The sequence below is a fragment of the Poecilia reticulata genome, linkage group LG10 (genome assembly GCF_000633615.1).
Source record: "Poecilia reticulata strain Guanapo linkage group LG10, Guppy_female_1.0+MT, whole genome shotgun sequence".
NCBI lineage: Eukaryota > Metazoa > Chordata > Actinopteri > Cyprinodontiformes > Poeciliidae > Poecilia > Poecilia reticulata.
Genome location: NC_024340.1, coordinates 5905340 through 5931811, shown reverse-complemented (window position 1 = coordinate 5931811; position 26472 = coordinate 5905340). Strand labels below are relative to the sequence as shown.

The 26472-nt window shown below is 41.4% G+C and overlaps 3 protein-coding genes across 5 annotated transcripts in view; all 3 read left to right on the top strand.

The window, feature by feature from the left end:
* The window catches only part of spdl1 (spindle apparatus coiled-coil protein 1), a 9758-nt gene extending 5890 nt beyond the window's left edge, over positions 1-3868 (top strand). The window contains exons 10-14 of the mRNA XM_008419740.2: positions 262-382; positions 909-975; positions 1059-1235; positions 1380-1449; positions 2787-3868. Of these exons, the coding sequence (XP_008417962.1) occupies positions 262-382; positions 909-975; positions 1059-1235; positions 1380-1449; positions 2787-2925 (574 nt within the window). The 3' untranslated portion in view covers positions 2926-3868. The remainder of the gene's footprint in view (positions 1-261; positions 383-908; positions 976-1058; positions 1236-1379; positions 1450-2786) is intronic.
* Positions 3869-4894: 1026 nt separating this feature from the next.
* Positions 4895-13856, top strand: sil1 (SIL1 nucleotide exchange factor). Its single transcript, XM_008419734.2, is given in 13 exon segments — positions 4895-5081; positions 5218-5312; positions 10567-10705; positions 11024-11129; positions 11231-11315; positions 11392-11478; positions 11606-11701; positions 11808-11929; positions 12013-12109; positions 12179-12343; positions 12823-12987; positions 13095-13289; positions 13291-13856. Coding segments are annotated over 12 exon segments (1377 nt in total). The 5' UTR covers positions 4895-5081; positions 5218-5222; the 3' UTR covers positions 13321-13856.
* A 90-nt stretch (positions 13857-13946) lies between these two features.
* Positions 13947-26472, top strand: part of LOC103470988 (UV-stimulated scaffold protein A-like) — a 35473-nt gene continuing 22947 nt past the window's right edge. For 2 of the 3 annotated variants that reach the window (XM_008419737.2, XM_008419736.2), the window contains exons 1-8: positions 13947-15006; positions 17081-17198; positions 19139-19292; positions 19379-19555; positions 20252-20372; positions 20447-20854; positions 20941-21050; positions 21818-21946. In XM_008419737.2, coding sequence (XP_008417959.1) covers positions 17089-17198; positions 19139-19292; positions 19379-19555; positions 20252-20372; positions 20447-20854; positions 20941-21050; positions 21818-21946 — 1209 coding nt within the window. In that variant the 5' untranslated portion in view covers positions 13947-15006; positions 17081-17088. The remainder of the gene's footprint in view (positions 15007-17080; positions 17199-19138; positions 19293-19378; positions 19556-20251; positions 20373-20446; positions 20855-20940; positions 21051-21817; positions 21947-26472) is intronic. The other variant, XM_008419739.2, reaches the window with a different exon arrangement.

Here is a 26472-nt window from a genome sequence, read left to right as displayed (position 1 = left end):
TAACAGCAGTATTGATATCAGCTAATGATTTTGACCCAAATGTTCATATCTGTGCATCCCTAATAATTATGCTGAAAATATAGAATTGTGGAAATTTAGGGAAATTTGGCAGTTTCAAAAGAAGAGGAACACTGTCCCAATTTAACCCACTGAAAGAGTTTGTGCTAACGTGTGTGTGTGTGTGTGTGTGTGTGTGTGTGTGTGTGTGTGTGTGTGTGTGTGTGTGTGTGTGTGTGTGTGTGTGTGTGTGTGTGTGCTCAGTAAGGAAGCCGAGCGACTGGGAGATGAGCTGTCCTTGCAGAGGATGAAGTCTCTGTCAGAGAGCCAGCGAGTACTGGAGCTGGAGAGGAAGCTGTTTACGTCTGAGCGGCTGCTCAAACAGGTAGAGGGTGGCTGGTTCAGTCAGTGGTGGAGATTTATTGCATCGTTTATCATTTACAGTGATAAATTTCTTATCATGAGAAGAATTTTGATTTATTGTTGTCACTAGAAATTTCAGTTAATGTCTAAAATCACCTAGTACTGTCCGTATTGTTGGGGTTGTTAATTTTCCCGCTCTTCTTTAAATTGAGAGTATCAATACATTTGAAAGTATAATTAAATGTAGTTACTTTGAGCAGCTTAGTGATACAAATCAAACTTCTTCATATGACTAATGTCCTAAATAAATGTATTACAATTTTTTTAAGAGCAGTACTTGTGTTTGTGGAACTTTGACTGCTGTACCATTCAGTCACATAAAATTAACTAAAAAAGGAGTAATAAGTAGTTATCACAATAGTACTATAAAATATTTTGATGAAACTTTCCGTCCATTTTGCCCAGCCCTTAAGTGTATATAATCTGAGGAGGACAGATCTTCTCCTCAGGCTGCGACACCTTTAAGATCTGAGTTTCTGTTCCTGCAGACGCAGAGCGACAAGATCAAGCTGCAGCTGCGTGTCGAGGAGCTTCAGCAGAAATATGAACCCAAAGGTAGTGAAGCAAACCTCCGGCGTCTGTTAGCTGTTCTGCTGTCTGCTGCTCCGTAACACTGCTGCTGCCTGGAATCTCTGCAGAGGTGAAGAGGAACCCTGTCCAGAGGAAAAGAAAGGAAAAGCTTCCTGTCGATGTGAAGCCTGAACCTGACGGGAGCACTCACAGAGAGCAGGTTGTTGCTGTAGAGACTGAGAAGACGGACAATACGAAAGTGGGCCGTGAAGATGAAAACAGCCCTGCAGAGATGACAGCTGCTGGTATGTAGTAAAGTGAAGGGAGGGTCAGAGGTGAACCGTGTCACCTTCCATCCCCCAAACACACCTAGAGAGGAGAGTGTAACCATCATGTGGAGCTCAGGCCATCATGTGTTGCAGCTACTCATCATTTCCTCTATGTTCCAGCACCTGAGCTGAAACCTGCCAAGTGTGTGAAGATCAGCTCTGCTCAGCCTGATGTGATCCCCAGTCCCAGGTCAGTACTGTCATCATACAACATCAGCTCAGAGCCATAACTCAGGTTTCTACTGCTGCTGGGAGCTACAGATGCACCGGCCAATACGATCCGGTACAGAAGAACAGTGCTGACTTTAAACCTTTATTTTTTTTCTAACACAACAAAATGTACTGAATTATAAATTTATTTTGACATTCTATGCTAGCAAAGCACACTAAAATACACCAGTAACTTCATGAGTTTGGTTAAAACATGTTAAAACCATTTTCATTTGTTTAGTCAGTGCATTTAGGAGTAGAACAGCCAATGGAAAAGATATAATAAAGAATTTGAAACTGACAATAACGATGGGCTGACTATCTTGGTCAAACAGGTAAAAATAAACTACAACAAACCTTCAAATGGTTCAGAAAGTGAAACTAGGAATTCTACATGTAATGTAAAATAAATAATAACCCATGATGTCACTCAGAGTACAAAGCATAGATCTAGACTGGACAGACTAGATCTGGCACATACCTGAACTAGAATATTTTTCAATATCAGATCCGTGGATCTTTATTTAAAGCGGACTGGGATGGACGAGGAAATCGGAAAAACATTTGTTTTCAGTTCAGTTTCTAAAAATTTAAAATTATGGGAGAGAGTGAACTTATCAAATGACAAATGTGCTTTTCATATTCATACCAGAGGAGTAAATATTGTTATGGCCTTCATATGTTATGATTTATCCTCAAATGTTAGTAGAACACAGAGCAAGTTACATTCATAAAAACGTTTTTAAACCAGTATGGAACATTTGCAGCTTTGAATGTATAAACCCTAAGAGTCCCCCATGATTGTAGCTTTCTTTACTTGTCGCTGTTTCTATTGGACATGTTTAAACAATCAATCCTAAAGGGTGTATAAATAGGTCACTATTATGATGATTTCCTAAGTATCTGGCATGACATAATGTAATTGGGTCAAATTACATATTTCCAGTCTAGATCTGTTTTTTTCATCCTGTCTTGGGTAAATTCTTGTGACATTGTAGTTTATATAAACCAGAGAAAGACTGCAGTTCATAAAATACATCTGAAGGATCCCTTTGATGTTTTACCCAGCAGAAAACACACCTGCAATTAATTCAATTAAAATTTTGGTCAGATCCCACAATTAAGACAAATGGATGTATTTGCTCACAGAAATGTAAATTAATAAAATGGCACCTGTAAGGGGTGGTGATGATTCTGAGCCCCTCCTACCACCCCCCGCATAATACACACATTAAACCAAACACACCATGATGCAAACATTGTCCTGCTGAGTGACTAATAATATGTATTTCTGTGTTTTTTATGGTTGACCCTCAGCTGGCCTGTGACAGACCAAAAGGAAGAGACAAAAAACAATCAGCACAACAACCACGAAGTGAGGAGAAAGAAACCAAAAACAGAGGGGATCTACGTCACCTCTAATGACACCATGGAGAACCAGTGCGCCCAGCAGTAGAGGTCTCCACCACCGCATTAAACCTGTGTGTGTGTGTGTGTGTGTGTGTGTGTGTGTGTGTGTGTGTGTGTGTGTGTGTGTGTGTGNTGTGTGTGTGTGTGTGTGTGTGTGTGTGTGTGTGTGTGTGTGTGTGTGTGTGTGTGTGTGTGTAATAGTGGAACGCTGGGGAGGCTCTAAAATGTTTGATATTTCTGTTCCTAAGTTATAACCATGTTTTCCAGAACTTTACTGTTAGCTCTGTGTTTACATATTAAAGAAATTACAACTTCTAACACTGTGGCAGGTGTTAACACTTTGACTTGCATCTCTCCTTCCTGGAAACATGGAACTCCTTTGGATCTATTATAACACATGGAACCGTTAGATATTTATAAAATCTTTTTTCCACTTTCACTGTGACTTTGAAAACTTGACATCATGACAATTCATTTCTAAATGAACTAGATTTTCTTAAATAGATCTCGGAAAGAGGAGCTACACACTTTTTGTAGCCATCTGTAAGCTTCTGGAATGATCCACTGTTTGATCTCTTGTTTTTATCAATAGTTGATCACTGAAGTTGCCTTGCTGGCACGGGCCTGAACTTTGAGGATAGTTCAAATCGTCACCTTCCTAATATAATGGCCTAAGTCATTTTTTTTTTGCCTAAATAAACTTTTGGCAAAAAATGACTTGGGCAGTTATTTTAGGAAAATGATCCTGTTTAAATCAGTTGATAATGAACTGAAATTAACTTGCTTCTGTTTTCTTTATTGTGATTCAAATAAGAAACTGAAGCTAACATTAACAAAGAACTTATGCTACTTTCTCCTAAATTCTTTAGCTTTAGATCAGAAAAATAAATGTCTTGTTCTGTTTCTTTGGCTTTGTGCAATGATAACCTGACTACAGAAAAATTTGGAAATCATCCTCTGTATTACAATAAACTGAGAGTTTTGTCATCTCAAGTCTCATGTGATGCTGAAGATCAGGTACACACTTAATGTATACAGGGACAACAGGAGCAACAATCTGATCTGAATTAAAGTGGATCACATTCCCGTTCTGTGACAGCTGACCCTACTGTCACACAGACCTGAATAGTAACTGTTTGTTTTGTTCATCCTTAACATTAATTTAGACATTAGTGAATAGTTTAGATTTTTATTTTTGAAAATTATTGTCATTAGTTTGACTTTGTAGTACTACAAAGTCAAACTAATGACATTTAGTTAACTTTATTTGTCAGTTCTTTATATTTTTGTTAAAAGCAACAAATTAATTTATTTGTTTTAAGTTACCAGTTTCCTTTGGAGCTACTGCCAGAGGGTCAGAAGAGCTCCAGCTAATTGACATCCATATATGGCTGGCAAACCTCCTCAGCGGGCCGTTCCATTTGTTTGCCAGGGGACAGGGAAATTTGGTTTTCTTTAATTTAATTTGACCACTTCTTTAATGTTTCTTCTATTTGGTAGTTTCAGTCTAATGTTTGTTTAATTTAAAGATTTGGTGTTGTATTGATTAGTATTTGTTTAAGTTTTTGTATGTTTAAATTACGCCTTGTGTGTCAGCTGTGGTCTGATCAGCCACTATTTAAGCTCCCCTCATGTCTTGTTTGTTAGGTCAGTTTTGTGCTCGAGTTCTTTGTGTTACTACCTGAGTTGGAGTTTGTTATGTTGACCTCAGTTTTTGGGCCCAGTTCTTCATTGTTTAATTATTTTTGAACTTTTTTGTAATAAATTAAGATTATTTTTGGATTCCATTCAGCGTCTCTCTGGCTGGTTTATGCAAGAACCCCCACAGGAACATTGTCCCAGTCCGCCCCTAAGGAAGAGAAATGGCCCGAGACCGAAATGGTAAAGCCACCCCGCGCGCCTACTGACATTTTTATTTGCTGAAATAACGCTCCAAGCCGGCAGAGGGCACCATTAAGTAGCTTTACTGCTGACCAACTGAAGAGGGGGTACGTTTTAACTACGTGGACCAATGAGAGCACTGGAATCATTCCGGTGAAAGACAGTTGTGTTGATGTTTACGTGGTGACAGTTTGATGATACACGACTCTGCAGGTGAGTTCAGAGTAACATCTGCGTCACATTTTTCAGTCGGTGTTCGAGAGAGCTGCTTACGAGGCCAGCCTGGGTAAGAACCCACTGAGGAGCCTCGAGTCTTTCCAGGTTGGTCCAGCATAAGGAGCTGAAAGCTGAACTCACTCCCACTGTCAGCTTTCTGCCAACATTAAAACAACGTGGGAACAGTCCAACGTATTTCATGTGTCTCTAGGCTCACTGTCCTGATATTGTCCTGTTCCAGTCATCATGAGGCTGATTTTCTGTTACTTTGGAGGAGCTTCTCTCAGCTGCTTGTTTCTGGTTCTCCTGCAGCTGCACTGCTCTCTCAGCCAAAAGGTGAGTTTTAACCAATCAGTATCTGGAATATCATGAACCTCTCCAGGTTACAGTGTAGAGCTGTTAACTCGGGTAAAAAACAAACTAAAAAGAATTTCAGAAATTGCTTGACATATATACACTGCTCAAAAAAATAAAGGGAACACTTAAACAACACAATATAACTCAAAGTAAATCAAACTTCTGTGAAATCAAACTGTCCACTTAGGAAGCAACACTGATTGACAACGGGGACCCTCGTCGGGTCAATCAGTGTTGCTTCCTAAGTGGACAGTTTGATTTCACAGAAGTTTGATTTACTTGGAGTTATATTGTGTTGTTTAAGTGTTCCCTTTATTTTTTTGAGCAGTATATTTCTAGTATTGCGCCGCTCAGGGTGGCACATTGGAGTAGCTCTGTCACTGATTTTTTTATTTTTTTTTTCAAACTTTAATTTCTGACAAATGTCAAAAAAAATTCTTGGGGTAAATTACTTTTTTTTGGACTAACGTTCTTTCTTGATTTGGATGCGGTGTAGCTGGGCAGATTTTTGCCAGTCGTTTTTATACTTTGCTATTTTGTTATGATGCGTAACCATAACAACAGGGTGGCTTACAGCAATTAATATTGGAAAAGCTGAAATAATTCCACAACTGAAGCCAGAAATCTCAGAGGAGTTGAAAAGGAGGCGTGGTGGGGAGCAGAGAGGAGGAAGTTCAAATCATCTTTTCCATCCATCATAACGAGCAACCCTGGCAAAGACTCAGAAAGAATGCAGTATAAATATTTTATTGATGCATGGCTGCAGGATTATATCCCCAACTCCAGCATCCCTCTGCTAGGCTTCCTGTCTATACGGCTATACGAGCAGACAGATTTAAAGTGCAGCAGGAAAAGAAAGGAGGTGGATTAGCAGTGCTTCTGTCATCCAGGACATGTTACTGTGAAGCCTCGTCTCTGCAGTCCAGACATTGAACTCTTGCCATTAAGTTTCCATCCATATTATTTACCAAATGAATTCACAAGTGTTATTTTGGCAGCTGTTGACGTCCCACCTTCAGCTGTTGCTGATAATGCATGTGACGTCATTTGTTCTGTTGCCAAGACGGACACAACACCCCAATGCGTTTATTGCAATATGTAGTGATTTTAGTCATGCCCAGGGGCGCTGACAGGAATATTGGGCCCCCCCACCCCACTTCGCGCAACTACTGTTAGTTTCTTGAGTCTATCTGATTCATCAAAAGCATCATAATTTTAAAGACTTGCAACTGCCTTGCTTTCTTTGGTCCAATACTGATCCTAGCACAGTATTTACTGCTAGTGAATTTTACCTGCAACAGTCCACATACAATACAGCAAATAAATTGCTTAAATAAAAAAAATATATACATAAAACAATCCAGACTTCTCAAAAAAATGCTATGTAGTTGCATTGTATTCAAGCTGGAGTATGTAACTTTAATAAAAAATGTTTTCTCCATATTTGTTAAAGCTGTCACAATGTTGCGACAGTTTGCTATGAGACAGATAATCTGTGAAATAAATCAATCTCCTCTACCTGCTCCCTGAACTACTGTTGATAGCTAAAGTAATTCACCGTTCTGACCTAAAATAAATAAGAACCAGGAGGATTATTTAGTATTCTTAATCAACTTAATTCACTCACAATGTGCTAATGGTGGAGAAACGACTTCTTACAGGAAAACTGTACATCTGCCATGATTAGTAGCTATATTAACTAAATTGAGCATTCACAGTTTGGGAGGATGAGCAGCCGCATGAGATTGTGATTGACAGTGCTAAAACCCGCCTCCTGTCTCTGATTGGTTGTTTCTAGATAGCACTGGGAGAAGGCAGAGGAAATAATGTTTTCACAAATTATCTCTCATGCTACACTGTCACAACACAATGACAGTTCAAACAAATATGTAAAACAATATATTTTTTTTAATAAAAGTTACATACTGCAGCTTTAATTTCACTTAGGAGAGGACTGGTCAGGAGGGACATGGCTATATATATGTATATATATATATATATATATATATACATACACACACACACACTGCTCAAAAAAATAAAGGGAACACTTAAACAACAAAATATAACTCCAAGTAAATCAAACTTCTGTGAAATCAAACTGTCCACTTAGGAAGCAACACTGATTTACAATCAATTTCCCCTGCTGTTGTGCAGATGGAATAGACAACAGATGGAAATTATTGGCAATTAGCAAGACACACTCAATAAAGGAGTGGTTCTGCAGGTGGGGACCGCAGACTACTTCTCAGTACCTATGCTGTCTGGCTGATATTTTGGTCAGTTTTGAATGTTGGTGGTGCTTTCACACTCGTGGTAGCATGAGACGGACTCTACAACCCACACAAGTGGCTCAGGTAGTGCAGCTCATCCAGGATGGTACATCAATGCGAGCTGTGGCAAGAAGGTTTGCTGTGTCTGTCAGCGTAGTGTCCAGAGGCTGGAGGCGCTACCAGGAGACAAGCCAGTACACCAGGACATGTGGAGGAGGCCGTAGGAGGGCAACAACCCAGCAGCAGGACCGCTACCTCCGCCTTTGTGCAAGAAGGAACAGGAGGAGCACTGCCAGAGCCCTGCAAAATGACCTCCAGCAGGCCACAAATGTGCATGTGTCTGCACAAACGGTTAGAAACCGACTCCATGAGGATGGAATGAGGGCCCGACGTCCACAGATGGGGGTTGTGCTCACAGCCCAACACCGTGCAGGATGCTTGGCATTTGCCAGAGAACGCCAGGATTGGCAAATTCGCCACTGGCGCCTTGTGCTCTTCACACATGAAAGCAGGTTCACACTGAGCACATGTGACAGACGTGACAGAGTCTGGAGACGCCGTGGAGAGTGTTCTGCTGCCTGCAGCATCCTTCAGCATGACCGGTTTGGCAGTGGGTCAGTAATGGTGTGGGGTGGCATTTCTTTGGAGGGCCGCACAGTCCTACAGGTGCTCACCAGAGGTGGCCTGACTGCCATTAGGTACCGAGATGAGATCCTCAGACCCCTTGTGAGACCATATGCTGGTGCGGTTGGCCCTGGGTTCCTCCTAATGCAGGACAATGCTAGACCTCATGTGGCTGGAGTGTGTCAGCAGTTCCTGCAAGATGAAGGCATTGAAGCTATGGACTGGCCCGCCCGTTCCCCAGACCTGAATCCGATTGAGCACATCTGGGACATCATGTCTCGCTCCATCCACCAACATCACGTTGCACGACAGACTGTCCAGGAGTTGGCGGATGCTTTAGTCCAGGTCTGGGAGGAGATCCCTCAGGAGACCATCCGCCACCTCATCAGGAGCATGCCCAGGCGTTGTAGGGAGGTCATACAGGCACGTGGAGGCCACACACAATACTTAGCCTCATTTTGACTTGTTTTAAGGACATTACATTAAAGTTGGATCAACCTGTAGTGTGTTTTTCACTTTAATGTTGTGTGTGGCTCCAAATCCAGGCCTCCATTGGTTAACGTTGATTTCCATTGATGATTTTTGTGTAACTTTGTTGTCAGCACATTCAACTTTGTACAGAACAAAGTATTCAATAAGAATATTTCATTCATTCAGATCTAGGATGTGTTATTTGAGTGTTCCCTTTATTTTTTTGAGCAGTGTATATATGTGTGTAATTTAAATGCAAGCTAAGGTAAAACTGGCCTGGCTGCAGTCCAGACAAGACGTTGTTTTTTATTTATCATTTTAGAAAGATTGTTTGAATTTCTGTCAGCAACAAATATATTGTTTTTGTTGTGTAATTGTTAAAAGAACAAAGACACTGAGAAATCCCAATGGATTCCCTGGAAGGATGCCAAGTAGGTTGTCATTGGATACAGTGTTGCTCACCTTTTTCACTGGGATAGGGGTAAGGGGTTTATGTTGGTTTCGGGGATTAGAGCTGCTGCTGACTGTTAAGTATGGTAAGAGGTACAGGGACAAGTTAAATATATGAATATCTTGGCATTTCTTTTCCTTAAATCATTAAATGCTATGGAGGCAAACGGTAGTCTGCAGCTAAGATAACTATGCTAAATGGTTGATAATCTCACAGTCTACCCACCTCTTGGAGAAAAACTGGGTTACAAATAGACACTCTTGTCTTTTTCTCTCTCTTGTATATCTTTTTTTTTTTTTTAAACTTGACTTTATTAAACTTGACTGTGGCAACCTAGTAACTGCCACAGTCGTTCTTGTCATACTGAATGCTGCTGAAAACTTCACCGTCAAGCAGGAACAAGCCATTTAATGCAGATACAGGGGGGTTCAAGGATGTGTGCCTTTTGGTCTGGGAAAGGTAACATTTAATTTTTACTGCTGAAAACAAAAAAAAAAAACACAATAACGGTAATTGACAGGGCCCTAATTTTTTTTCTATTTGTTGTAAAAATAAATAAATAAAAATTGTGGGGACCCTCCTGTGGTCAAGGGCCCTTGCAATTGTCACCACTTTTCCCCTCTTCTGGTCTTGCCTCACTCTCTTCTGCACTGCCAACCTTTCACCAGTTTGTCAGCTGCTTCACTGGGGCAAACAAGATTTTGGATTTGTTTTATGCTAATGTCAAGGATACATCTCCAAACCAAGACCTCCTCTGGGAAAATCGAACCATAATCTTGTTTTTCCCTGCTCTGAATACAAACCCCTGGTGAAGAGACTACCTGTTAGGAAGATGGCTGTTAAGAAGTGGTCACAGGAAGCAGAAGAGGCTCTCCAGGGTTGTTTTGAAGCAACTGATTGGGCTACTCTCTCCCAGCCACATGGAGATGACATCAATACCAGGACTGTGTGTGACTGACTACATAAACGTCTGTGTGGACAGCACCATCCCCACCAGAGCAGTGAGATGCTTCTCCGTTAACAAATCCTGGATCACCAGTGACCTAAATGAACTTTTAAACAAAAATATATTTTAGGGAACTAGACAGAATTTTGTGGTGGAGAATACAGAAGCAGCTCAAAGTCAAGATTACAGACAGCAAGGAGAAGCTGGAGAATAAACTGCAGAATAAATTTAAACTGTTTCACATGAGTGAAATAAGAAATTGTAAAAAAAAAAAAAAAAGACATTGAGACCTTTTCCCCCCACTATCTGACATGAAATCAGATTGAGCTGTTCCTGTTTTTGGTCACTTAGGATTACCAAAATGAGTTCTAATTTCTTAAATGCCAAAAAAAGTAGTTTTTTGTATTTATTTGGACATAATTGGGTATTACTAAATGATGATTTTACATTTCTTACCTGTGTCTGCAGTCTGAAGGTGCCTTAATTGTGGTGGAGAACACTGAAGGAGGAGGGGGTGCTGATGAAGAGGAGGTGACAGTTGATGATGATGATGATGGAGTTTTTGAGGTTGTTCAGCCTAATGAACAGTGGCAAACACTGAGACCAGGTGAAGTACCCACGTCTGTTCAGCTGCTTTTAGCTCGTTATGGTGAAGCACTCTTTGAAATGCACATACCTCAAAAATAACTTGATATTTGTACAAAGTATAACGAGATTCTGTTAATTATGCAGGAAAGCCAGAAAGTATAACCTAAAATATAGATTATTACATTATATTTAGTCTTTGACCATGCAAGCATTCATTGTCTTCTAGTAAACGTCAACTGTCCATACAAACATATGCGACTCAGTCTGTGTCTGTTTGACCAATGGCCATTGAGTCGTAACATTGTTGTGTGTGTGTGGGGTGTGTGTGTGAACTCAGGCCAGGCCGTTCCAGCAGGCTCCCATGTGAGGCTGAACCTGCAGACCGGTGAGAGGGAGGTCAGGTTGGGGGAGGAACAACTCAAGTACTGGACCCAGCAGCACAGGTGGGTTCCTGCTAGCACATATGCATTGGGAAATGCTTTCCTCAAGGCTGAAGAGCAGTGGTCAAAGGTCAGTGATAGAAATGGTCATTCTGTGGTGGCAGGAAAGAGGAAAAGAGCTGGTCCTCCATTGATCCCGATGAGCTGAAGCGGGCCATGAAGAAGATCAAGGAGGACCAGAGCAGTCAGGTAGTGAGGCGCTGCAGAGCACTCCGTACTGACCGGGTTCTGCTCAGCACCGCCCCAACCCTTACTGTGTCTGCAGGACTCTGCGCCGTCCGAGTTCCGGCCGCTGGACGAGTTAAAGAAGGATATGGCTGAGCTGGACCTGCTGGTAGAGACGGATGTCCAGGTACACTCTGTAGTCAGCCTTCCTGTTCACTGCTGGAAGTCTTGCTCTCTCTCGCTGGCTCCCAACTGGAGATCAGATGATGGATCAGTTTGTTCCTTTCATCTCATGCTGTTTCCTGTGTTTGCAGATCATGAGGCGCCTGCTGGATCAGTTCAACAGCAGCAACTCCACTGCGGAGCAGAAGCTGAGCATCCTTCAGGAGCTAGAGTACCTGGTGCATCAGGTAGCATGGCACATTCCCCACGAGCTCACTGCATGTTATCATGTCACCCTGATGTTGGTGTGTGTGTGTGCGTGTGTGTGCGCGCGTGTATGTGTGTGTGTTTTAGGTGGATAATGCTCAAACCTTGTGTGCGATGGGGGGCCTGAGCTTCATCCTGCAGGGTCTGAACAGCTCTGATGTCCGACTCCAGGAGAACTCTGCTCTGGTCCTGGGCTCCGCTGTGGCCAGGTGCTGAGCCGGACTCATGCCTCCATTCTCAGCACATCTTAGGACGAAATTGTGTTCAGCTTTTTGTTGTGTTGGTCCTGCAGTAACCCGGTGGTCCAGGTCCAAGCAGTGGAGGGGGGGGCTCTGCAGACCCTTCTAACAACGCTGGCCACCACTCAGCCGCTCAACGTCAAGAAGAAGGTAGCTTCCTGCCTGCACACCCCGCCGTCCAGACAGAGATCATTTAAATTTATGGTTCTGTGATTTTAGGTCCTGTTTGCACTGGCATGCCTCCTGCGTCACTTCCCCTACGCACAGCGCCACTTCCTGTCCCACGGCGGGCTGCAGATTCTATCGGAGCTCTTCAGGGCAGACACTGGCGGAATCCTGCAAACACGCATAGTCACCATGCTGTACGACATGATCAGCGAGAAGGTACAAACCAAGTAGTCATCTTTTAATAAGCATGCTTTCTAGTTTTATAGTAAACAGGAGCACAAATATCCAGCAGCTTTTACTGGACCTGGATGCCGTCAAACCTGCATTTACTGAATTTATTAAACAAACATATTTGTGCTCAGAAACGGATTCCTGCAGTTTTTTGTTTTTTTTTTGCTAATGCATAATTGATGAGCAGCACCCGTTAGTTACCGTATAGTAATAGTTTCAGCAAATATGTAAAAAAAGAAAAAAAATTTAATAAGTCACCTACTGCAGCTTTAAGTTCCATAAGGAATAAAAATGATTGTGTCCAATCAGCCTGCTTAATATTTTTCTTCTGTATGTAGATTTTTAAATGAAGGAGTTTGCAAATATTTCTTAAAAGGCCCCACAAAACTAGTGGTTTTTAGTTTATAAAACAGTTCTGTAATGGTGGAGTGGCTGAATCTGGTGTCTGTGTCCTGCTCCTCTAGGAGCTGATCTCCCAGGTCGGCCTGTACCCAGTCCAGGACCCGGCCCATGCTGAGCGGCTGCGTCAGTACTCCCAGGTGTCCCTGCAGGAGGAGCTGATGGAGGAGGGCTGGTGCTCTCTGGTGCCGCAGCTGCTCCAGTCTGCTGAGCATGACTACAGGGAGAAGGTGGGTCGACGATCCCCAGCCTCCACTCTGCCCCTCTGCAGCTTCAACTAACAGATCCAGTACAAACAGTGGAACTGTGTGCTTACTTGGTGCCGTCTTGTTTCCAGGCTCTGCGGGCGTTGTTGGCAATGACTCCTGTGTGTCTGGATCAGTACCGCTCAGACGATGCTCTGCTGGGTTCTCTGCTCGCCCTCAGACTACAGTACTCAGAACTAATCCAGTCAGAAATGATCCTAGGAGAAGAGACCAGCTACTTCACAGAGATGGTGGAGCTTATAGACTCTCTGCAGGTCAAAGTGAAATGACCAGCACGTCCTGCTGAGAGGAAAGTAAACACACCGTCAGGATAAAACAACCAGTACTGGAGTCTAACATCCTTCACAGGTTTACGAAGTTTTTAAACATAATCTGTGGATGCAGATCAAAGAGGAAATTCTCCCGTCTGGGATGCATTCTGTAATGCATCGAAAAATGGTCCAGTTCATACATTTTAGACCCAGCAGGAGCTAAATCCTTTGTGAGTCTGCTGCTGCAATCACAGAGCTCCTGTTCCAGCATGAGTCCTGGCTGATGAGGATCTAAACTGACTGGTCCAACCATGACATGAGAACCTCAGTTACCTGCGTTGTATCCGTTGGTGCTAGGTGTTGCTGGGCCACCCAGACAAACCAGAGCATCCGTCCATCTTCCTCCACCAAAACCAAGAGCTTCTACCTCAAGTTTCTCTCTGGATGGTGATATTACACTCTGAAAACTGTTTCAGTATCTAACCAAAAAGTAATGAGGACTCGTCTGTTGGTAACTGAAGTATCTTATGGAAAATATTTATTTTTATTTAAAAATAAATAAATAAATAGTTTAAACACTAATGTGCTTTTGCCACTTTTGCAGTGCATGATGTAAAGCAGTAGAGATGTCTGGAGTGACAAATCATGGTTCTGTCTGGATTTGGCAGTAGCCTGGTTTGCAGAGGGGATTATGGTGTGGGGCTTTATTATTTATGTGTTTAAGTTTGGCTTCACCCGTTTCTTGCCAGTAAAAAGAACATTGATTTATTTAGTGATTCATGTTCATGCTGCCAGCCTTGAAGATAAGTTTGTTGTGTTAGAACTTAATTATGCATTGGAGTGCAACCCAGGTGTTCTCATCCAGCATCAGTGTCTGATCTCAAAAATCACTTCTGAAAGTATATAAAGAAATTCCTATAAACACTCTGAAACTCTGAGTTGAGCTGTTCTATATGTGATCAACTTTATGGGTAAAGAATGGGATGGCAGAATAGTGAATATTAGCAACAGTTTTGAGATCACAATTTAAGACTAGCCTAAATTTGGTTTGCCAATTCAGATGCTAAGTTTCTAAAATTAGCAATTCTTTCTTTTTTGTAAATATTTAAAATCCAGTATGTCACATCAGAACAAAAAAAAAGTTCTTTATAAGCTAGGCAGAAAACAAATTTAATATATAAAGTAAAGGATATGAATACTACACAAAAAAGTGTGAGAAAAATAAAGCAGAAAATATTACAAATGCAAGAGGAAATTTAAAATTTTGAGCTATTAATATAGGTATAGAAGTTCGGCGGTCCTTAGGGGTGTGTATGCGTGCATGGTTGTTAATCCTGTCTCTGTATTGCTCTGCAATGGATTGGTGACCTGTCGGTGACTCTGCCTCCACACCGTTGACCGTTGGAGATGGGCACCATCACCCCTCGTATACAAATTTGGCTTTAATCCTTGAAACTTCTCATTTGTACCCGCAGTCTAAAAAAGCTGAGGCTTAACGACACTTTTATTTTGAAAAGTTAAACCGGCAGTTGTTTTTGACGGACAAAGATGGCGACGTGTTTGTTACTTTCCTCTAAAATCTGTATGAAATGATTTTATAATAATGGTATTGTGAAAAGAAGACGACTTTTCGGCTCCGTCCTTATGAACATTATCATTCCTGTATATAAAATAACCGTTAATATTTCCCGGAAGTAGCCGCTGTAACATTTGGACAGATTCCCAGGCATCGGTGAGTGACTGAAGATAAAATCAGGCTGTAAACGTCTCCTTGCGGTTCACGCGCACTGCTCCGTGCATTATACAGCGCGTGTATCCACTGTCTGATTCCCCACTGGGAGGAAACGCTAAACTATAACTAAACGGAAGGTTTGGGTTCGAACTGGTGACGAAGTTGAAGTTGGTTTCCAATTCTAGTGTCCAATAGCTAAAGGGCGATTCCACCTAATTTTTCACTACCTTCCGCATTTTTTATCGACTCTAGTTTATAACTACTACACACTTCTACTAGACCAGTGGTTCTTAACCTGGGTTAGATCGAACCCCAGTGGTTCGATGAGTCGGTCTCAGGGGTTCGGCGGAGCCTCTGCCGCGGAGGTAAAGACACACTTGTGCAAAGTCGTGATGACGCGCCCCGCTTTGCCATCACTTGCTGCAGAGGAYCACGTTACATTGCTTAGCCAATCAGAGCTGCGGAGGAGCCCTGATTGAAGGAGTTCCACTCTCAGCATGGATTTAAACTTGTGTCTTTAATTACTTCAGCAAAACTCACCGTTTTTACCAAATTCTGTAGCGTTCATGTTCTTCTAAATCTGCTCCTTAGTCGCATCCTTTCGGGGTTGCTACTGTCTCTAGTGGCGTGGGGGTGGTAACACAGCTAATATAATTATATTACTAAATCAGAAAACCGCAAAGTATTTTGTGTGTCGGCGGGGGTGAGGGGCGGGTAGGAGGAATAAGAAGGGTTCGGTGAATGCGCATATGAAACTGGGGGGTTCGGTATCTCAAAAAAAGCTTAAGAACCACTGTACTAGACACTTAAAACCTGGACTAGATTATTCTCCTATTCAAACTGGATATTTAAAACCATGTTTGGAATTTGTGGAACTTCAATAAAGGTTGATTTTACCACTTTTTTGCATCTGGATCACACTAGATCTGCTCTAATTAGGAAAGATCTTTTGCAGGGCTCTGTGAAGTGAAGTTTTACAAATCAGAAAAAAGTTTCACAAATCTCAAACATGGTTTTAAATATTCTATTAATTGAAAATAATCTGATCCAGGTTTGAAGTGTCTAGGTGTTGTAGATTTGGAATTAGACCAGTTATAGTGTGATCCAGATGCAAAAAAGTGGTAAAATCAACCTTTATTGAAGTTTCACAAATCCCAAACCTGGTTCTAAATATTGAAAATAACCCAGTTGAGGTTTGGAGAGTCTAGGTGTTGTAGGTTTGGAATTAGAGCAGTTCTTGTGTGACCAAGATTTAAAAAAGTGGTGAAATCGCCCTTTTTTGAAGTTTCACAAATCAGAAAAAGGTTTCAAAAATCACAAACATGGTTTTAAATATTATGCTATTAGAGCAGAATAATATAGTCCACATGTGAAGTGTCTAGGTGTTGTCGTTTTTTAATTAGAGCAAATCTAGTGTGATCAAGACAGAAAAAAGGGCAAGAATTGCCCTTTTATTGAAGTTTCACAAATCAGAAAAATGTTTCACAAATCCCAAACATGGTTATAAAGATTCTTCTTGAAGAGGAGAATAATTTAGTCCAATTTTAAAGTGTCTAGAAGTTGTAGTTTTTTAATTAGAGCATATCTATGGTGATCCAGATGCAAAAAATTGTGAAAATTGAACTTTATTGAGTTTTCAAAAATCAGAGAAAGGTTTCACAAATCCCAAACATGGTTTTAAATATCCAGTTTGAAGAGGAGAATAATTTAGTGCAGTTTGAAGAGTCTAGGTGTTGTAGTTTTTTAATTAGAGCAGATCTAGTGTGATCCAGATGCAAAGAAGTGGTAAAATCACCTTTATTGAAGTTTCACAAATCAAAAAAAGGTTTYACAAATCCCAAACATGGTTTTAAATATCCAACTTGAAGAGGAGAATAATCTAGTCCAGGTTTGAAGTGTCTAGGTGTTGTAGTTTTTAAACTAGAGTTGATTAAAAATGTGCAAAGTAGTGAAAAATTAGGTGGAATCGCCCTTTAGCTATTGGAAGCTAGAATTGGAAACCAACTTTGTCTAGTATTGGCAGGATGTAGAGCAGCAGCGGTGAGCTGAACCTTTCTCTTGTCCTCCGTGTCAGTGACAGGGATGGAGCTGTCCCAGAGGGAGCGGCTGTCCCAGCTGGTGGAGGAACTGACCACATCTGGACAGCCGCAGCTCAACCAGGACAATGTCAAGGAGCTGAAGAAGATCTGCAAGTATGAGCCACACAGGAGAGGAGACCCTCTGGAAAGCTTTACTGACTGATTCCTCCATTTGTGTTCGTCTTTTTAAAACACCCACTTAATCCTCAATTCATACCAACATACACAGGCTTATAAAAGTTATTTATTGTTACTGGTATGCATTTGCTTTTGTTAATAAGAGGAGTGCACATACTCTACTGTAGAACAACAACCTTCTGCTTTAGTGAGTAAAGTACAGTCCCAGGTCCAAGGGTGTAACTTTGTGTTGCAAGTTGGTGGGGAGGCGGAGGAAAGGGGGGGATTGGCTGATGCACCCACTTACTGGAAGGCCTTTTCTTTTTTACTGCTAAGAATAATGGATATAGGATATATGTCCTGAGCAGGCCTGTCAGATTAATGGTAACTTTCTTAAAGAACCTTTTAGCAGCTGTTAAACATACTGCAAAATATAAACATATTAAAACTGAAGTAATCTAAATCTACCGTATTTTCCGGATTATAAGCCGCTACTTTTTTCCTAAGCTTTGAACCTTGTGGCTTATAGTTCGGTGCGGCTTATGTCCGGAAAGTACGATATATAATGTCGTTCACTTGGTGATGGAATTACAAAATAACTTTTTAGTCATAATCTAATTCACGGAAAGAGTGTGTACTTGCTGAATATATTTGCTTTAATATAGCAAATAATAAAGAGGCAAAATAAATTATTTGGATCTGGTTGGAGCAGTTGGTGAGTAAAGTGACCATCAGTATTGCTTTATTCTAGAAATGTGGCTTAAAGCTGAGATGCTGATGTTTGGATATGTAAAGATATATATTGTCTTTTTTTGTAAATCTACACATAGTTTGGTTTCTGTCAGTTTTGTAAAGATACAAGAGAGAACAAAGCGAATTTCTTTTATATTGACCAATAATTAAATTTTACTTGTTGTTGTAGGAGTCATGATTTAAAATTTAACAGACTTTGGCTCTTTATGCTTTATAAAATATTTAATTCTATTTGATGATTGCTCTGAATATTTCCACGTCCTATGAACAAATGATGCAATTTGTCCAGAGGAAAAATGTAGAAAAACGGGTGGTTACATTATTTTTTCCCAGTCTGTCAGCTTAACTTCACGTGCAGAGTGACATTCCTGACTCAAAGTAAAACAACAGCGCATGTGGCGCACTGCCGTGCACTGCAAGTCTCGATGTCCAATTCACTAGATCAGTGGTGTCCAAAGTCGGTCCTCGAGGCCCGGCATCCTGCATGTTTTAGTTCTCTCCCTGGTTTAATGCACCTGGATTAAATGATGGCTCACTAGAAGGCCTAAGAAGAATACTGACATGCTGAGAAGGTTGTTTCTACCAGCAGGGAGAGAACTAAAGCGTGCAGGATGCCGGCCTAACTTTGGGCACTCCTGCACTAGGTCAATGAGCAGACTCGCCATTTACGTTTTGCAAAGTAATGCTTTGAATACAGCGCGGAGCTGCTGCCGAGTTACTGTCCGCACATAGGTGCAGGTACACAAAGAAAAAAAGGTGGAGGAAATATTGGTGGGGACTGTCCCCGTCAGGCCAAAGTTGGTGGGGACATGTCCACACCAGTCCTTTGGGAAGTTATGCCTATGCCCAGGTCCCACATCTCCACAGCCTGGCTAGTTCATGCAACCAGTTTATGTTCCAAACCAATAGCAACTCTGTACAAAACAAGCAAGAAGAGATGTAAGTGAGTTACTGTCTGGAGTTTGCTCCAAACAATAACCTGAATGCATCTATTGGTAAAACATTGGTAAAACTGAGGATAAGCACCATGGTGCTGCTTATCCTCAGCAGGGAAAGTGAAGTGGAGAGATGAATGGAACCTGTTAGAGACTGAGGGAGACATGAGATTGGTTAATACTTTTATTAGAAACTGTACATTGAATAAATCTGGTGCCAGTAACTGATTGGCTCTTTGTTCCTGCCAGAGCGTCCAATGACTGCATAGACCATGTGTACCATTCAGTGATGACCCAGCTAAACCAAGAACACGCTGAGATCCGGCTGTCGGCCTTCCAGATAGCCAGTGAGCTCTTCTCCAGATCGCATCACTTCCGGACACTGCTGGTGGATAACTTCCAGGTGAATCCCCCCCAACTCCCCAAACCCCAGCTCCTGTTTCTGCTCCTCTAACTCCAGGCATTTGAAACGTTCTCTGTGTTCCTCAGGAGTTCTTGGAGCTGACAGTGGAGACGGACTCGGAGCAGCCCCTCCCTCCTCCTAAAGAGGTTGCCAGGAAGCTGAGGTCACTGGCCATCCAGACGGTCCAATCCTGGCACACCTCGTACGGTTCAGCCTATAAGAAGCTGGAACTCGGCTACCACTTTCTCAAACAGGTTAAGAAGGTGAGAAAGATCTGGAGGTGTTTTACATCGCCACAGCAACACTGTGCTGCTCACTGACATGCTTCCCTGGCTACTGGCTAAGTATGATTAGAGTCAGATCAGTGGAGGAGGCAAGATCAAATATGTGTGTTATTTATTGACTGACTTGTATATCTAAAGGCACAAACAGCATAAAATGTGTACAGCTGCACAGCTTTTTGGTACATCTCTGCCAGATCGTCCATCTTCAGACTGGAGGTGTTTTTCCTCATTCCTGTTTGCTAAATAATTCAGACTCAGTCAGACTAGGTGGAGAGAGAGTTGATTGACTGAAAGTTTTGAGTCTTGCCACAGATTCTCAATTGAATTTTGGACTGAACTTTGACTAGACCATTCTAGCATATGCTTATGCATTGATTGAATTCATCCCATTGTGTCTCTGGTCATTGAGCTGAGCTACATTCAGTAATTACTACATCAGACCTCCTGTCCACTATTCTGTGTTTGTCTGTCACATGAAATTCCAGTAACTACACAATGACACCTAATTGTGCTTCTCTATAGTGAGGGCATGAGGTTTTAAATCCGATGTCAGCGGGTGACAGCAGCAGCACTTTCACAACAACATGCTGCTCATATTTACCGTTTTCAGCTGGAGATATTGGGTTAAGTTACATGACAGACTGTTTTCTGGATTTTTGTTGTTTGTCTGTTCAGGTGGACTTCCAGGACGCAGAGGCCAGGACAATAACAGAGAGGAGGAGGAAGGAGGAGCGGCAGAGGAAGATGGAACGGATCTACAAGGCCAGAGTGGAAGCAGCAACCAAGGAAATGGAGGGTAAACGCTGCATCACAAGGTGCACGCACACTTCTGAGCTGTAACTGTAATGCCTAACGCCGGCTCTGTGTCAGAATCCTACCAAGACATCGAGGCAGCGCTGACTGAGATGGAGTCCTGCATGAAGCTGCTTTTCCCTGAGTTTGGCCTGGCAGGTTCCCCAGCAGCCAACAGTGATCCCTCAGACAGACAGCCGGACAAAGACTGCCGGGCCGATGAAAATGAGCCCTGCTGTAGTAAAAATCTGAGGGAGAGGAGAGACTGTAGGGAGGAGGAGGAGAACTCTGACACGGAAAACAGAGAGAAAAGCTTTGAAGAGGAGAGGAAGGAGAATGAGGAGGGAAGGATGAAAGCAGAGATGGAGGAAGATGGAGAAGGAGCGGAGGAAAGTAGCCAAGAAGAGTCGGATGAAGAAGACTCGTTCATCAGGAACTCTGGGCTCATCTCTCACACCTACAGCCTGGACGTGAGCCTCAGTTCTGGTGGGTCCGGTGGGATTATCTAGTCCTGATGAAGCAGCAGGAACAAGCCAGACCCTCTGACGGTTTCCTCCATGTTCTCCCCTCAGTTCTTCACGTGAAGGAGACAGAAGACAACGAGCCAGTGGTTTCCACCATGATGGAGCTCCACAAGGTGATCAGCTCCAAACACCTTCCCGCCGTCCAAGGCTGGGTCCAGGTCAGGCTGGCTGCACACACGCACGCACGCACACACGCGTCTGTGGTGACCAGCAGCACATTAAAGCACAGGAGTTCATACCATTTACAGTTTATTTATTTAAAACAGGGACAATGTCATTATTAACATTGACAAAGATGGAAGTTGGAAAAACGCATCGTTGGAAAAACATTTGCAGTATTCACAATCCTCAAACTCTTTTTTAGGTCTTTTAATGTCCCAATCAAAGTCTTACAATGGCGGAACACGGCCTTTATAGACACAAAACAAAATGAGTAGTAAAATTCTGCCAAAAAGCAGACATTTTAGGATTAATCTCAGAACATTTCTAGAAAAAACTCATAAATTTCACCTCCCCGTATTTGAGTTTCAAATGCTGATTTTTATTTTTTGCTTTTGAAACTTTTTCTAGAAAACTTCTGAGATTTTTCTTTTTTGGCAGAAATGTCCTCCTTCTTACTATCTGCATTAGCAGTAATATGCCGTTGTAAAATCCAGACCTTAATTGAAAATTTAGAATCCTGGCAGCACTTGGAACATTAATGCTCACTGTTGGTCGTTATGCGTAGTGAGTTTTCAGACAATACTTTGGTATCGAAAACAAAGATTTTTAAATCTCGGTGATTGGCTAGAAAATTGCAGATGGTGCAGTGATAGCGGTAACAGCAGAGTGTCTTCTTAATCTGATGAGAACAGGTTTCATAGCTTCCTCCTGCTGCTGATGTGGTCCTCAGACAGCTTCCTCTGTCTCTCCTCCATCTGTGCAGGTCTTCACCAAGTCCCACGCTGAGCCACAGCTGCTGAGGAGAGCGCTGAGTCTCAGGAAGTCTTTAGAAGCTGCACTGCAGAAACACAGAGAACTTCACATCGACTGTAAGACTCGAGTACGCAGAGTGGTGAGTTTTAACCGCTGACCCCGGATCAGACTGCCTCATTTAGGCACTGAGGGATGGGATTCTGATGCTGCTTCACTGAATCTGTTGACTGTGTAAACGTTTCACAGTCTGTGCATAATGAGCAGAGGAGCACACTGGTTTGATTATTTTATTACATCACTTAAACCTCAGCCACTCAGAGAAATAACTGAGGATTTCTGGGAGACTCCTCCAACTTCTCCCTGTGAATGAAATTGAAACCATACTCAGAGAGGTCACACATTATGACATGCACTGATACATGGGGAAATATAAACAGATAACGGAACGAGAAACAGCTTCCATTTACCCCAGTATACTTTCATCCTTAAGAAGTATAAAAATGTCCAGCAGGTTGCAGTTAAGCTACCACAAGACATTACTGACATTACTGATGTGATGAGCAGAACACCAGACTTTGTCCTCTCATCAGGTGAGAGCTGTCTGTACCATCAGAGAACTTATTTCAGTTTGTTTCCTTTTAATACAATTTTGTTGTAGTAAAATAAAGAATATGTGGAACTGGTGCCTCGGAACAACACCCAGTCCATTTGAACATAAAAAGCTCCACTGAACCATATATACCATAGGAAATATAACTACATATGAAGGCAGGAGGAGATGCACTTATTTGCCCTAATCAGAATAATAGCAATGTGGTCACATTCGAAAAATGTGAAATCATTTTAAAAGCCCGGTTTTCATCAGCACCATCTAGTGGTTGTTGGCAGAAATGCAGCTCCACATTGCTACTGAGGCCTGAGGTCAGAACAGGCCAACCAGGGAGTTCTATATGGAACCAACAAGACCATAAAGATTATTTAAAGCTATAAACACAATGAATCTGAATGTCAAGTGTTGTTCTGGAATATAGCTGAATGTTGTATTGTATCTATATATGGAAGATTACAATTTGAACCTGTGCAGCGAGGCAATCATGAAATACTATTTGCATTGAATACTCATTAGGATTTAAGTGCCAGACTTTATAAGCTGCAGAACAATCATTTAAGTTTACAGTAGTGCAGACTTTTACACCTGGTGCTCAAGAGGAGTGAGGAAAAGTCAACTCAACTATTCACACAGAGTTGTGTGTTTTCCAGTATTGTGCAGCCAACACTGTTAATTAAAATGTTCATTTCCAACTTTAATTGATTGAAATAAACTTAACGCTTTTATTTAGCTCCATCGTGCTTATCTGCGCAGGCTGTACCAATGTACAAGGATATTCTTGTACATATGTATACATATACATATATGTATATATATGTATATCTGATGTGGATATAAGAATGTTCTACCCTCAGTAAGTTTCTCTAACAATTAAACTGGCAACAACAGAACAGTGTAAAAATGCAACAACATCAAATTTGACCATAAGAAGAATGATCTATAAGACTAATTTCTGTGACATATTATAAAAATTATTCTTATTGAATTAAGCTTAATGAGATTAGCAAAAAGTCCTGAGAACTGATCCAAAATTAAAAACATGTGGGTAGCTGGTAATAGAGGCTTTAAATTTTAGAAGTGCCATTTTGAGCTACACATTGCACAATGTTTAAAAAAAAAGATTTCAGAAGGCCTCTTTTTGATAGATAGAAAATTTTGATAGGAGAAAATTATCACTTCCTGGTGATACGTCAATAAACCTAATATTAGTAACGATTTAAGCTCTTATATCTTCCTGTGTTGTTCAGGAGCAAAGTATCATACCAGCGACAGAGAAACATGGGATGGATGTGCTGAAGGTCAGGACGTTTGGGAGAGGTGAGGAGAGCAAAGGAGCTTGAATGCATAATGCATCAGAGGCAGGGAGGAGAAATTGGGGAGCAAAGAGGGAGGATGTACCCATTCATTTGCTCCAGCAGCACTAATGTGCCCTATGGCTTGACAGCTGATAGGTCTATCTTGGTGCCTTCGTATCGAGCTCAGCATCACAGTGTTGCCTCTTACCATATGCATGCGTGCGCCTCCATTCTGGGCTGTCCCAAATAAAACTTCAGGTGTCTATGTAGAGTTTTAGAGGCATGCAGCATCATTGCAGAGACAAACATGCAAGAACTGCGAAATATCTGAGGGAGCTGATGGTTTTCCTATTAGTGAGAGAGGGGGGAAAAAAAGCTGCAAACTGCTTTACGCTTTTAAAAAATAGTGGTGTGTGAATTCATGTTTAGCTGAAGGGAGAGCAGGAGGAGTGACAGTGACAGAGCAGCGTGCGTCTGGCGCCGCCTGGTTATCACTGTCAGGGACCAGTCTGCTGCACCAGCAGGCCCAGCTCTGCGATAACCACACAACTTACAGCCCCTTTATCATAATTAGCTTTTCCTTTTTAGCCTTAAAAGGCCTTCCATTACTGGGTCCTTCTCTATCGGCCCGCTGACACGCCACACGATTGCTTTCTCTGTCTCAATGGGCCCCTCAATCTAGACTTGCGTACCAGGGGAGCCCAGAGAGAGAGGGCAGCATTATGGATGCAGATGGAGGCTTGTTTATTGAATGAGAGAATAAAAGGTAGGAGAGCTTGACGAAAGAGATCTGCATCAGGCTGGGAGACTTTTCAATAAGGGTGTGGTTTATTACTTTTGTATCGTTTTCATATTAGTACAGTGATTTTAGCTACTACAGGATGAAGACTTTAGGTTCTGTGCAGTTCTTCCTTCCATCCTTTTTATACCTAGGGTAACTCAGAGTTAGGCTCCAGTAGATCTGACATAACTCATTTTGTTTAAGGATAAATTATCCCAGTAATTATTGTGACAAACAATAATATTGATGTTTTGAGACAATTATTTTCAAGTAATATGTTGATGACAGCAGGGTTGCATTATCATTCCACCCCCTTAAAACCCTCCTGTTGTCCTCGGGTCAAAATGACCGAGATTTGTATGTGTTTTCCCTATACACAGAAAATGAGGACAACAGGAGGGTTTTAAATACCAATAAACGTTAATTTTGTAAAGAGCACACCACACTGGAACAGGAAAATATTTTAAAAATAAACTACAACAACCAAAAACAATACATAAATGAAAATACACTAACAGCTAAAACCATAAAAAATGGATTATGTAAAGAAACCTGCCCTTTAAAAAATAATCAGTATAAAAATTATTGATTAATTGATCATTGTGACAGGCTTAGTGTCCTGTTCCTTCCACAACAATCCAAACAGAATCCAGATTAATCCAGTGAAAGTAAGTACAACTCAGTACAATAACATCACATCATCTTCAGATTCATCAGCTCATAAAATACCATTCCTATGAATCTAAGTATTTCTGTTGATACAGACTGAAAACAAGCAATATTTAGATTTATTTTCCAAAAATGGTGCTAGCTAAACTAAGATAACATCATTCACATATAAACAAGTGAAAAAAAAGACTTTCTAAACTCGAAATATATTGATGTATAAAAGTTAGAGTGCAAATACTTGATGCAAGCCTTAAAAAAAGTAAGTCAGGTTTACACTGACTACTGTCCCTTTTCCAGTTTGACAAGGTTCCTCAGTAATGATGGCCTCACATATTGCCTATTGGGCAGCTTCATCAACACTATTGTCATTTTCTGTTCCTTGATTAATATAGGTATTGTTTTATTACCAATAGTTTCACATGCATGAATGCTGCATACATTTGGGGCTTTGATGTTGAGACATCAAACAACTGGTAGATTTTCAAAACTAGAACGGGATTCACAAGTTAAACATTCTGGCAAATACCTGGAATGTTTTGCTAAGTGGAGCTGAATGTTCTTGATAAATTCAAGTTCAAGACCACTGCAGCTGGTCACTTCTTTTTGCCAGCATAAGAACAATTGATTTGACTGTCCTCGCTGGATCTACCAAAACTCAGGACACCAGGGACGTTTCATAGAACCTAGTGAAGACCTGAGGACAACTCTGGAGTATTTCCTAACTGTAGATTCTAAGATCAGATCAGATGGTTTAGTTAAGTCACTTCTGTGCTGGAAACTCTTAAAGAAAACACCAAATATTTCAGTCAAATGAAATGTAATTGATCAAGATACTCAGGAATTACCCAATGACCACCAAAGCTTAAGCCTGCCATGTACTGGAAACTGCAGGTACACCAGTTTCCATGTTCAGAGTGAACCCAGTTTACCATCTCTATGAATTGAGAGGATGCTGAGCAAGAAAGTAGTTTATGGAGGAATTCAAAAGTGCTAAACTCATGAATTAAGAGACGATACACAAACGCCATTCTCTCCGGCTCACAGTTGGTAATAATTACCCCACTATGAAAAAGGAAATTGTCAATTTAAATGTCCAAATCAAATATCCATCAACTATTTAGTTTATTTTTAGTGTCACAACCACCAATTAGTGATAGGTCCCAATTTAGTTTTACAAATGTGATGAAAACTTTTCCCTGTACATCTTATAACATAACTGTCATAAAGTCTCTTCTCCTGATTTCACCTTTAATTCAACATTATGCTACTCATCTAGAAAATCATAATATGTCCATTTATTTATTAAAGGC